General features: G+C 43.5%; 1 protein-coding gene across 1 annotated transcript in view; it reads left to right on the forward strand.

The window, feature by feature from the left end:
* LOC311127758 (polypeptide N-acetylgalactosaminyltransferase 18-like) overlaps positions 1-13,931 on the forward strand; it is a 105,880-nt gene that overhangs the window by 51,379 nt on the left and 40,570 nt on the right. Inside the window, exons 4-7 of the mRNA XM_084159631.1 lie at positions 498-681; positions 1,994-2,191; positions 2,720-2,834; positions 12,937-13,122. Of these exons, the coding sequence (XP_084015757.1) occupies positions 498-681; positions 1,994-2,191; positions 2,720-2,834; positions 12,937-13,122 (683 nt within the window). The remainder of the gene's footprint in view (positions 1-497; positions 682-1,993; positions 2,192-2,719; positions 2,835-12,936; positions 13,123-13,931) is intronic.

Below are 13,931 nucleotides of genomic sequence, written 5' to 3' on the forward strand. Positions count from 1 at the left end.
TAAACCTACAGTTTGCATGACTCAAAAGTATAATATTGAACTGATGATGTAGTGACTTGATGGTTAGTCGAAAAGGTATTGAGGCCAAAAGCACACCAACTGTGCCCAATTCCTGCTTTTACTTTCATGCTTTTGATAGAATTGCAGCCTGATTCTTCAGGATTGCAATATCCCCTCATGTACAGCAAGCCCTGTGGAGACCTACAACTGGAGGCAAGTTCTTCGGTCTAGTGATCAAAGCAGTGGAGCATGAGTGCTTTTGGCTTCCTCCCCCTACCCTTAAATACCCCAAGGTGGATAAGATGGAGTCTATTGGGTGTGGCTATGTATCATCAGTAGCAGCTCTTACTTACCTCACCAGAGATTATGAGGAAACTCAAGGTTTAATACATTATTAACCTGTGTGTGTGTGCATATGCTTGTGTGCGTGTGATTCTGTGTGTGTGTGTGTAAATTGTGTGTGTTTGCGTGTATTCATGCCGCGTTTGTGTCTTTAGACGAGCTGAAGGAGAAGCTACAGGACTTTGTGTCTGACACCAACAGCCAGCGGCCCGGCTTCATCAAGGTGGTGCGCCATGATAAGCAGGAGGGTCTAATCCGCTCCAGGGTGAGTGGGTGGAGGGCGGCCACCGCTCCGGTTGTGGCCCTGTTCGACGCCCACGTGGAGTTCAACATAGGCTGGTGAGTCACATGACATACACACATAGTACGTTAACACACTTCAATACACTGATTTGTGAATCATATGGATTCTCAGCTACAGCACTCTATGGCCATGCTCAAAGCCACATTTGATTGAAGACTATTGCCTCCTGAGATATAGCTAAGAGTTGCCAGTGTGTTGACATGGCATGTTGTCTATGATGACAGTGTGGCAGGAAGTGTGTGAGGCCTACTGTAGGCCCTACCCATACTTCCCTGGGGTACAGCGATCATTTCTCTGACAGTGTTCTCATACCATCTAATTGTGGTCTCAACAGCCTGACCCAAATCTGTCAGGGGGGTTTGAACAGCATCCAAAATATTTCTGTTTTTAATCTGTGCTGATTCGGTATTAAACCTACATAGCACAAATAGCATCCCTCAGGAATGCTTTTACCTAGATGTGCACTTGCTACAGGCTGATTCATTGTTTCAGTCTGAATACTTGGCAGGAGCGCCTACGCACATGGTTTGTTCAGAATACATACAATAGATTCATTTTCCAACTGAGCTTCTGGCTTCTACAAACAAATCTGTTTTTATTGTCACATACTAGATAGGTGCAGTGAAATGTGTTGTTTTACAGGGCCAGCCATAGTAGTACAGCATCCTTGGAGCAAACTAGGGTTAAGTGCCTTGCTCAAGGGCACATCAACAGATTTGTCACTTTCTCGGCTCAGGTATTCGAACTAGTTATCTTTCGGTTACTGGCCCAATGCTCTAACCGCTAGGCTACCTGCCACCCTGTTACTACCTGTAACTATCAGTATGTGGCTAATCCAAGCCATTACTGAGCATGATTGCACAATTATTGTATACTGTTTGCATTGGTTTTTGTGCTCATTTGGAGAAGTATGAATCATTAACACATCTATGCTCTATTCTCACATTGCTGTTTTCCCAGTGGCTTATATTTTACATATAAATTTTTGTCATTTAGCAGACGCTTTTATCCAGAGTGACTTATAATTAGTGCATTCATCTTAAGATAGCTGGGTGAGACAACCACATATCACAGTCGTAGCAAGTACATTTTTCCTCAATAAAGTAGTTATCAGCAAAGTCAGTGCTAGTATGAAAATACACATATTTGTATTTTATTTTTATTTTTTGGACCCTTAGTTACAATGGACCCTGGATCTTTTTTAGGAGTTGTTACAGAAGGCTAATTGCAGAGTTTGTACACCCTTTTTATATATTGCACATGGTCCTCATTTACATGTGTGGGGTAGGTAATTGAGATAGCTTCTCATGTACTCAATCTTAATTGCGTTCTACTATGTGTTTGAAGGGCTGAGCCTGTTCTCATGAGAATTCAGGAGGACAGAACACGCATTATCTCTCCGTCATTTGATAACATCAAATACGACACATTTGAGATTGAAGAGTACCCACTGTCTGCTCAGGGCTTCGACTGGGAGCTGTGGTGCCGCTACCTCAACCCACCCAAGTCCTGGTGGCACCAGGCCAACAACAGCGCTCCTATTAGGTAGGTAGAAATATGGGGACTTATGAATATATAGCTTCTTTCAGCGCTTTTGTATGCAGGCAGAATGTTATGGTTGCCGTTGTTTCATAACACCTGTTAAAACATGCAGTGGGTTTTCTGATTTACAAGGCAAATGCATACATACGGTATGAATGCCAATTAAGCATCCAGATGTATTAGAATATACTGTAAGTCATGTGAACACAATATTATTTTGATTGATTGATTGATTGATTTTATTTTGGGTAAAACAATTTGTACAGTTAAAAAAATACCATATTTAAGTACAAGATACTGAGAGGATGACACATGAAAGCGTAAAATCACTTATTTCCAATGTGGTCCTCCAATGGTCCTCGTGTAGGACAAAAACAGGACATAACACACAGGAAAATACATTGAAATACACATTGATTGATTAATTTGTTCATGCCTCCAAGTTATTTTTCTTTAGCTCAGCAAAGTATCCAGTAGGTAGACTAACACATGTATATTAATGTTGTATCTACTCTATGTGTGATGGTGTAGGAGCCCTTCTCTGATTGGCTGCTTCGTGGTGGACAGGCTGTACTTTGAGGAGATTGGCCTGCTTGACGAGGGGATGGAGGTGTATGGGGGCGAGAATGTGGAGCTGGGGGTCAGGGTGAGTAATGACGCCTCCTCCAGCAGGCACAGGGCATCATTAATTTAGGTAATGGCTCTGATCCTGGAGAATGAACAGCGATAATGACCCACACTGTTTTTGGCAGCCCTACCTTTAGAGTTTGGCCTCCCTCTACTTTTTATGTAAAGTGGTTACTTGACTAACTTCATAAGTGTCGTCTGGCTCAAAGCGTTGTGCAGTCTGTAATTTGAACATATTAACAATGTGTAGTAAGAGGACTAGGAGGAGTTATACCACCCCAAACTCATTTATATTTTTTATATTTCAGACTTTAAAGGTCCCCTTATTTCCTAGCAAAGAAAGATATGTCCGGTTTAAATCAACACCTTTTATACACTTCAAAGACTGCTTTGGGTTGAGCCAGTTATATTATAGTCATATTTCCAGACTGTCGAGCATACAGTGCCTTGTAAAAGCATTCATCCCCCTTGGTGTTTTTCCTATTTTGTTGCATTACAACCTGTAATTTAAATTGATTTTATTTGGATTTCATGTAATGCACATACACAAAATAGTCCAAATTGGTGAAGTGAAATAAATAACTTGTTTCAAAAAATTCTAAAAAATAAATAACGGAAAAATGGTGTGTGCATATGTATTCACCCCCTTTGCTATGAAGCCCCTAAATAAGATCTGGTGCAACCAATTACCTTCAGAAGTCACAAAATTAGTTAAATAAAGTCCACCTGTGTGCAATCTAAGTGTCACATGATCTGTCACATGATCTCAGTATATATACACCTGTTCTAAAAGGCCCCAGAGTCTGCAACACCACTAAACAAGGGGCACCAACAAGCAAGCGGCACCATGAAGACCAAGGAGCTCTCCAAACAGGTCAGGGACAAAGTTGTGGAGAAGTACAGATCAGGGTTGGGTTATAAAAAAATATCAGAAACTTTGAACATCCCACGGAGCACCATTAAATCCATTATTAAAAAATTGAAAGAATATGGCACCATAACAAACCTGCCAAGAGAGGGCCGCCCACCAAAACTCACGGACCAGGTAAGGAGAGGCAACAAAGAGCCCAAAGATAACCCTGAAGGAGCTGCAAAGCTCCACAGCGGAGGTTAGAGTATCTGTCCATAGGACCACTTTAAGCAGTACACGCCACAGAGCTGGGCTCTACGGAAGAGTGGCCAGAAAAAAGCCATTGCTTAAAGAAAAAAATAAGCAAACACGTTTGGTGTTCACCAAAAGCCATGTGGGAGACTTCCCAAACATATGGAAGAAGGTACTCTGGTCAGATGAGACTAAAATTGAGCTTTTTGGCCATCAAGGAAAACCCTATGTCTGGCGCAAACCCAACACCTCTCATCACCCCGAGAACACCATCCCCACAGTGAAGCATGGTGGTGGCAGCATCATCCTGTGGGGATGTTTTTCATCGGCAGGGACTGGGAAACTGGTCAGAATTGAAGGAATGATGGATGGCGCTAAATACAGGGAAATTCTTGAGGTAAACCTGTTTCAGTCTTCCAGAGATTTGAGACTGGGACGGAGGTTCACCTCCCAGCAGGACAATGACCCTAGGCATACTGCTAAAGCAACACTCAAGTGGTTTAAGAGGAAACATTTAAATGTCTTGGAATGGCCTAGTCAAAGCCCAGACCTCAATCCAATTGAGAATCTGTGGTATTACTTAAAGATTGCTGTACACCAGCGGAACCCATCCAACTTGAAGGAGCTGGAGCAGTTTTGCCTTGAAGAATGGGCAAAAATCCCAGTGGCTAGATGTGCCAAGCTTATAGAGACATACCCCAAAAGAATTGCAGCTGTAATTACTGCAAAAGGTGGCTCTACAAAGTATTGACTTTGGGGGGGTGAATAGTTATGCACGCTCAAGTTCTGTTTTTTTGTCTTATTTCTTGTTTGTTTCACAATAAAACACATTTTTCATCTTCAAAGTGGTAGGCATGTTGAGTAAATCAAATTATACAAACCCTCAAAAAATCAATTTTAATTCCAGGTTGTTAGGCAACAAAATATGAAAAATGCCAAGGGGGGTGAATACTTTCGCAAGCCACTGTACCTCCAGTCAAATATATCCCCTGTATGTGTGAGTGACGGTCCATTCCCCTGCATCAAGTCTGTCTCCGAGGCAGAGTCAGTGTGATCTCAGCAGTACAATGAGCAGATGGGCCAGAGGAGGCACGACTTCCCCAGGGAGGTCTAATAATAACCCTGTTACACTCACTGTACATATACCGCCACTAATACAGCAATCAACTCCAACAATAATACCCAGAGACAGGGGACAAACACAGTCTTCCTCCAGCTGTACTCTGTAGATTACAGTGCAGCAACAGACAGAGACAGAGAGAGAGAGAGGGCTTACCATGTGATGCCAACGTGGGGAAATATCCATCCTCGGTAATGACAGAGATGTAATCATCAGCCACTCTTTAGGAAAGAGGAGGAGATTAGTCCCGTAAGTCATTTTCCTCAAAAAAAATGCTTTTAGGATTTGGGGCTTGATAATGGCCCCGCTGATTGCTTTCTGCTGAAAACATTGGTGATTCTATCACCTACATAATACATCAGTGTTCTGCATACCGTTATGTACAAGTAGTTGATGAATAATTTCAGTTAACTCTACCTCTAAAAATAGAGACAAAGGAAATCTGTGCCTCCGGATATGCTGCTTGTGCCCCGTGCTGTTTTAATGGCTGGGGTCTTTAGCTGGACAGTCCTATAGGAAGTGACCCCTGGTCCCTGGTTGTAGGGTTAATGTGGCGTAGCCTGCAGCCCTGTTCTGTGTCCTGGCTGTGTGGGACTGATGGGAGACGGTCTGACAGAAGGTGATGCAGTGAACTGAGAGCTGCAGGACTGGAGCCCATAGAGACCCTGGCACTGGCCCCAGATCAGCAACTCCACTGAGCTCCAGCAGGGCTGGTCTGCTGCAGCATATTGATCCTTCCTGCAGCCCACCTGCCTGCACACACTCTGGCTGACACCAGAACAGCAGTAAGGGACACTCACAGAGATACTCACACACGAAGCCAACACTGCTGCACAGCGCAGGGGACCTCTCTGGTCCAGGCTTGCGCTTAATCTGTAGGAGGATGTCCTGGGTGTATCAGGGTGACAGCTGCACCATCTTCACATTCTGTCACTGGAAGAAAATATACAAGGATCATGAAATGTCATGTGAATGGCATTTACAGTGAATAGTGTTCATTTATTTATTGTATATGTCAGAGTTTTAACATAACTGTCCCTTGTGTGTTGCTTTAGTTTGCATAATGTGTTGCTAGGGAATGTGTTGTTGGAGCTAGAGGGCACAACATGTTTATGTCCTTTCTGATGAAAAACAGCCAAATCTAAAATATATTTCTGAAAGATAATCCCTCAAGTCTAATTCGGTAATAAAACACAAAGCAGAGATTTACTTTGTTGTGCTAGAGGGTGAGAATTAGGGTTAATTATTTTCCCGGTATTTTCCATCCTGAGAATAAATCACTTTTCTCCCGGGTAAACCGGTATTTCCCGCCAAAACAGGAAGTGTCATTCAAAAGCATTATAATGTAACGCAGACGCTGGGAGACGAGAAGCAAGTACAGGGTAAGGGTTTAATAATAAATAAACATAGAACAAAACAAGAACAGCGTCTGGACATGAGAAACATAACATGAATGCTGACTGGGGAATGAACCTGAGGGAGTGACAGACATAGGGGAGGTAATCAATGACATGATGGAGTCCAGGTGAGTCCCATAATTAAGTGCAGGTGCGCGTAATGATGATGGTAGGTGTGTGTAATGATGAGTGAACTGGTGACCTTGAGCACCGGAGACGGGAGTAGTCGTGGGGGACAGCATCAGCTAGGGGACCAGGAACCACCGGCCTGTTTTGATGTCTTCACTATTATTTTACAATGTATAAAATAGTAAAAATATTTAAAAAACCTGGAATGAGTAGGTGTGTCCAAACTTTTGACTGGTACTGTGTATATATAAACAGTGGGGAGAACAAGTATTTGATACACTGCCGATTTTGCAGGTTTTCCTACTTACAAAGCATGTAGAGGTCTGTAATTTTTTATCATAGGTACACTTCAACTGTGAGAGACGGAATCTAAAACAAAAATCCAGAAAATCACATTGTATGATTTGTAAGTAATTCATTTGCATTGTATTGCATGACATAAGTATTTGATCACCTACCAACCAGAATTCCGGCTCTCACAGACCTGTTAGTTTTTCTTTAAGAAGCCCTCCTGTTCTCCACTCATTACCTGTATTAACTGCACCTGTTTGAACTCGTTACCTGTATAAAAGACACCTGTCCACACACTCAATCAAACAGACTCCAACCTCTCCACAATGGCCAAGACCAGAGAGCTATGTAAGGACATCAGGGATAAAATTGTAGACCTGCACAAGGCTGGGATGGGCTACAGGACAATAGGCAAGCAGCTTGGTGAGAAGGCAACAACTGTTGGCGCAATTATTAGAAAATGGAAAAAGTTCAAGATGACGGTCAATCACCCTCGGTCTGGGGCTCCATGCAAGATCTCACCTCGTGGGGCATCAATGATCATGAGGAAGGTGAGGGATCAGCCCAGAACTACACGGCAGGACCTGGTCAATGACCTGAAGAGAGCTGGGACCACAGCCTCAAAGAAAACCATTAGTAACACACTACACCGTCATGGATTAAAATCCTGCAGCACACACAAGGTCCCCCTGCTCAAGCCAGCGCATGTCCAGGCCCGTCTGAAGTTTGCCAATGACCATCTGGATGATCCAGAGGAGGAATGGGAGAAGGTCATGTGGTCTGATGAGACAAAAATAGAGCTTTTTGGTCTAAACTCCACTCGCCGTGTTTGGAGGAAGAAGAAGGATGAGTACAACCCCAAGAACACCATCCCAACCGTGAAGCATGGAGGTGGAAACATCATTGTTTGGGGATGCTTTTCTGCAAAGGGGACAGGACGACTGCACCTTATTAAGGGGAGGATGGATGGGGCCATGTATCGCGAGATCTTGGCCAACAACCTCCTTCCCTCAGTAAGAGCATTGAAGATGGGTCGTGGCTGGGTCTTCCAGCATGACAACGACCCGAAACACACAGCCAGGGCAACTAAGGAGTGGCTCCGTAAGAAGCATCTCAAGGACCTGGAGTGGCCTAGCCAGTCTCCAGACCTGAACCCAATAGAAAATCTTTGGAGGGAGCTGAAAGTCCATATTGCCCAGCGACAGCCCCAAAACCTGAAGGATCTGGAGAAGGTCTGTATGGAGGAGTGGGCCAAAATCCCTGCTGCAGTGTGTGCAAACCTGGTCAAGACCTACAGGAAACGTATGATCTCTGTAATTGCAAACAAAGGTTTCTGTACCAAATATTAAGTTCTGCTTTTCTGATGTATCAAATACTTATGTCATGCAATAAAATGCAAATTAATTACTTAAAAATCATACAATGTGATTTTCTGGATTTTTGTTTTAGATTCCGTCTCTCACAGTTGAAGTGTACCTATGATAAAAATTACAGACCTCTACATGCTTTGTAAGTAGGAAAACCTGCAAAATCGGCAGTGTATCAAATACTTGTTCTCCCCACTGTATATAGGGCTATATATCTATCTAGAACAGAATTATCTACTGTATTTTGGATGCAATTTGAAGCCAGATGGAGATGTATAAATTAGATGTGCATTCGGTCTTTATATTACTGTAGCATAGGCTATGCTGCAGCAAATGTAGGCCAACCTGTCACAAGAAAAAAAGTCACCATGATGAGATGATAGGTCTACATGCATTGTGAGATGGTCTGTCCCCACCCTGAACGTTGATTCATCATGCAGAGGCCGTAGAGAAACCAGGTATAGACATCGCATATAATTTAACAGTTCCATTTCACGCCATGCTGTTCATGTAAATAATTTATTATCATTTACCGGTAACCAGGTTCCCGCTATTCAACCCTAGTGAGATTGTATGGCGTTGAATACATATTCTTTCATAACACCTTCACATTTTGGAGATGCAGCCATTGTGACTGTAAGTCTGCCAAGCAGTTTTGATGGAGAAATTGGAATCATTGAACACTGTGAAGAAGCTTATACATCAGTTATGCAAATGTTATACGCTCTACAAGAATGTTTATGAAAAACCCAATTGGTATATATGGAAAGCATGAAAATGTTCATAATAAACCATAACTAGCTTTAGACTGATTCATATCCTAGCCCTATCCTATCCCTATATTCTGTATACAATACAATCATGTTGTGTATAAACAGGAGACATGGCATGCACCTATGTTCTGCAACAGGTATCTCTGGTTGATAAGTACTTGCTGGAACTGCAAATGTATTTGCAGACTGCATGGAAAATTGACACGTACTGTGCAGAATGAATATTAATGTAGCCTATGTGTCACACAAGTAATTGACTGAAAATGTCAGGTCAAAAAATGATATACTTTTTATTAATGTTAAGCTCCATAGGCTTTGAGACTGTTTTACTATATTAGTTATTGTAGGCAGGAAATATTCCATAGATTCCAAAGCCACTTGTACGGAGTATGTTATGCTATTCACAATGTTGACGCAATACGCTAATGGCTGGAAGACTATGTCATAACACATGTTCAGTGATGCTTGGTATACACAGCTCCTGTAACATGACATTTCTTCTTGACATGTGGGAGAGAGAATGAGTGGGTTGTGAAATGGTTTTCCTGCAGAAGGTGCACTGAAGTCATGTGTCTGTCATCTGTCTGTCTGAGGTCATCCTCTGTCTGTATCTGGCGTGTCCATACTCTGCCCCATGCCATAAGGGCTGAGAAGATCGGAGGATGATGATGATGAGGATGATGATCATGATGATGAGAGCAGTTTGATGGTCTTGAGGACTTGAGGACCTATACTGCACCTCTCCAATCAAAGACTGATGAAGAGTTCTGTCTGTTCTCTGTCTGTAGTGTGTTAACACCAGTTCACTCAGGTCAGGGGAAAATATTGACATACGTGACTTTGTTAACACCAATTCACTCAGGTCAGGGGAAGATATTGACATACGTGACATATTCACAGATGCCTGTTTTGCCCCTTCAGTTTGTTTAGCAGGAACTCCAGATGGGGCAGCAGGACTGTGGTTGTTGACATAGCCAGTTGGTTAGTTTGCCATGGAGAAATGAGTACAGCAAACAGAGGAGAGGAGGAGACTCTGGAAAGCAAGACTGAACGCCTCTGTGAGAGAATGTGACAGAGTGCCTCATCCTTGGAAGTAGATCACAGCACAGCAGTCACAGACATCATCAATTACAGGACTTGCGTCATTGAGTTGTATCACTCCTATAACACTGTAGTCTGACTGTTGTGGTCTGTAAATGTGTGTTGTTCTGTGTGCGCTTGTTTCTTTTTCTGGGTCTGTCTTTGTGTCAAATCAAATCAAATTGTATTTGTCTGATGCGCCGAGTACAACAGTTGTAGACCTTACCATGAAATGGTTACTTACAAGCCCTTAACCAACAATGCAGTTCAAGAAATAGAGTTAAGAAAATATTTACTAAATAAACTAAAGTAAAAAATCTAATAAGTAACACAATAAAATAACAATACCAAGGTTATATACAGGGGGTACCGGTACCGAATCAATGTGCGGGAGAACAGGTTAGTCGAGGTAATTTGTACATGTAGGTAGGGGTAAAGTGACTATGCGTTGATAATGAATAGCGAGTAGCAGCAGTGTAAAATCAAAGGGGGGGGGGGTCAATGTAAATAGTCCGGGTGGCCATTTCATAATTGTTCAGCAGTCTTATGGCTTGGGGGTAGAAGCTGTTAAGGAGCCTTTTGGACCTAGACTTGGCGCTCCGGTACCGCTTGCCGTGCGGTAGCAGAGAGAACAGTCTATGACTTGGGTGACTTTGACAATTTTTTGGGCCTTCCTCTGACACCGCCTAGTATATAGGTCCTGGATGGCAGGAAGCTTGTCCCCAGTGATGTACTGGGCCATACGCACTACCCTCTGTAGCGCCTTACAGTCGGATGCCGAGCAGTTGCCATACCAGGCAGTGATGCAACCGGTCAGGATGCACTCGATGGTGCAGCTGTATAACTTTTTGAGGATCTGGGGCCCATGCCAAATCTTTTCAGTCTCCTGAGGGGGAAAAGATGTTGTCGTGCCCTCTTCACGACTGTCTTGGTGTGTTTGGACCATGATAGTTTGTTGGTGATGTGGACACCAAGGAACTAAACTCTCAACCCTCTCTTGGCATGTTCAGCCCTGTAGTCCACGATCAGCTCCTTTGTCTTGCACACGTTGAGGGAGAGGTTGTTGTCCTGGCACCACACTGCCAGGTCTCTGACCTCCTCCCTATAGACTGTCCCGTCGTTGTCGGTGATCAGGCCTACCACTGTTGTGTTGTCAGCAAACTTAATGATGGTGTTGGAGTCGTGCTTGGCCACGGTGAACAGGGAGTACAGGAGGGGACTAAGCATGCACCCCTGAGGGGCCCCTATGTTGAGGATCAGCGTGGCAGATGTGTTGTTGCCTACCCTTACCACCTGGGGGGAAGCAGGATCCAGTTGCAGAGGGAGGTGTTTAGTCCCAGGGTCCTTAGCTTAGTAATGAGCTTTGTGGGCACTATGGTGTTGAACGATGAGCTGTAGTCAATGACCAGCATTCTCACATAGGTGTTCCTTTTGTCCAGGTGGGAAAGGGCAGTGTGGAGTGCGATTGAGATTGCGTCATCTGTGGATCTGTTGGGGTGGTATGCGAATTGGAGTGGGTCTAGGGTTTCCAGGATGATGGTGTTGATGTGAGCCATGACCAGCCTTTCAAAGCACTTCATGGCTACCAAAGAGCTTTCTGTGGCTGTCCCTGAGTGCTATAGATAGACAGAGGAAGGTAAACTCCTTGCAGACAGCAGGGGCGGATCTACTCTCGATGCCAGTTCAGGCAGTGTTCTGTGCTGTGGGCAGCAATGGAGGAAATGATAACATTATGGAATGAGCATTACCTCTCCAGAAACTCTGGAACTACATCAGAGCTTTGAAGTGAATGTTTGCGCGATGAACCTGACAAGAGGAGATGTGGAATGAATGTCGGTGTGCAGGAATTCTCAGGATGGAATGTTAGCCCGTTGGAGCCCGGTTAGATGTCAGTTACTGCTGTGCTGTGGAGGGAGTCAAGATGAGAAGAGAGACTCCTGACTGGAGGCTATGAGCTCTTCAGGGCCAGAGTGGAGAGATAAAAGCAGGTAGAGCACAGATACACAGAGCCACGGGGGACAAAGAGCAGACAGTTTTATCACAACATAGTGAATCACAGCATTACACTACATCTAAGAAAGAACAGGAGATATGGGATGTAGCTCAGTTGATAGAGCATGGTGTTTGCAACGCCAGGGTTGTGGGTTCGATTCCCACGGGGGGCCAGTATAAAAAAATATGTATTCACTAACTGTAAGTCGCTCTGGATAAGAGCGTCTGCTAAATGACATAAATGTAAATGTAATGGCCATACTGTAGGAATTTCGTTACTGACATACTCTGTATTCTCATTCTCATTCTCTCACACACTCTCTCTCTCTTCCTCTTCCTCTCTTTCTCACTCTCTCGCTCTCTCGCTCTTTGCTGTCTCTCTCTCTCTCGCTCTCTCTCTCACTCTCTCTCTCTCTTGCTCTCCTAGCAGCCATTAATCATGACATTAAGCATAAGGCACTGGGACTCCAAATGTCATCTCACATCAGCAATTAAAACTGTTAGACCACTAAGTCAGACATAGCATGTCAGATGTCAGTGAAGACATGGTGCTCCTTTTTGATGAGGCTTCTGGCACCCTCAGTACTGTGAGGTGTTATCTGGACCAAAGAGAGGTCACTGTTTCCCTGCAGTCTCCAGGTTTCCCTGTTCCTGGCTTGATCTGACAGGCTTTTTGGATAAAGTAGAGAGGAGTGGAGCTCATGTAGCCCTGTCAGCCTCAGAGTAAGAGGCTTCAGATGTGAGTCTTTCTCCTGGAGCACCCTCTGGAGCTCTAGATCTGCTCTGGGTCTTTTCCTGTCCGGAAACATGATTTTAGCACGACTGATGATTAACCAAGTTTTTCCCTCTGTCTTTTATGTGTAATACCAGGTATGGCAGTGTGGGGGCAGTGTGGAAGTCCTGCCCTGTGCCCGTATTGCCCATATAGAGCGTGCCCACAAGCCCTACACTGAGGACCTGACGTCTCACGTTAGACGGAACGCCCTGAGGGTGGCGGAGGTCTGGATGGACGAGTTTAAGAGCCATGTCTACATGGCCTGGAACATCCCCCAGGAGGTAAGAGTCTGTTAGCTGCCAACTGGACCATGTCTACTGAACCATGTCTACTGGAGGGTGGGCAAGTGGTCAGGGTGGGGAATATTAATATTAATATTAAATAAAGTGTGATGTATAGTGTAGAGGTTTAGGATCTTAATTTGATCACCCTGTTGCAGGAGAACTTTCCTACAATGCAGGACATTTTAAACTTGTAGAGTATTTGAGGTTTAAAAAGGCTTCTGAAGTTTGTAAATTCCACTTTGAAATGTCAGACTTGATAGTCCCTTATGAAAAATGTATCAACCCCTACAAAAATGTCCATTCATTATAATACACATAATAATTCAAATGTCCTGTTGCAGCAGTATTATTTTCCTGCTGTAGTGAACTGCTCAAATTAAGATCCTACACCTGTATTGTGAAGAGAACGGTTACTAAAGTTATTTTTGTAAATCCCGATTTGATATGGCATTGACATGTAGATATATAACATGTATATGTTGTAAAACATTAGCAGAGATGCCTAGTGTTTCTTAGTACAAAGGCTGAGTTGATTAGATGCTTAATACCGTTCCTATTTGCACTCAATGCTCACAATTATGTAAAAACTCCTTTGAAATAGATGAGCAAATAGATGAGCATCAGCAGGCAAATCTCTAAATTGAAATCGATACACTGAGTTCTGCAATTCTACTCAACTAGCTTGGAGGGAAATTTGGCATCAGGAATAGCCTCGTGAATTTATTTTGTCCAAACGTATTATAAACCTACTTCATTTCACGTCACAGCTGTTGTTATTGTCTATTAGACTCTCGGTAGTCCATTTA

This window comes from Coregonus lavaretus (genome assembly GCF_964263955.1).
Source record: "Coregonus lavaretus genome assembly, chromosome: 4".
Classification (NCBI taxonomy): domain Eukaryota; kingdom Metazoa; phylum Chordata; class Actinopteri; order Salmoniformes; family Salmonidae; genus Coregonus; species Coregonus lavaretus.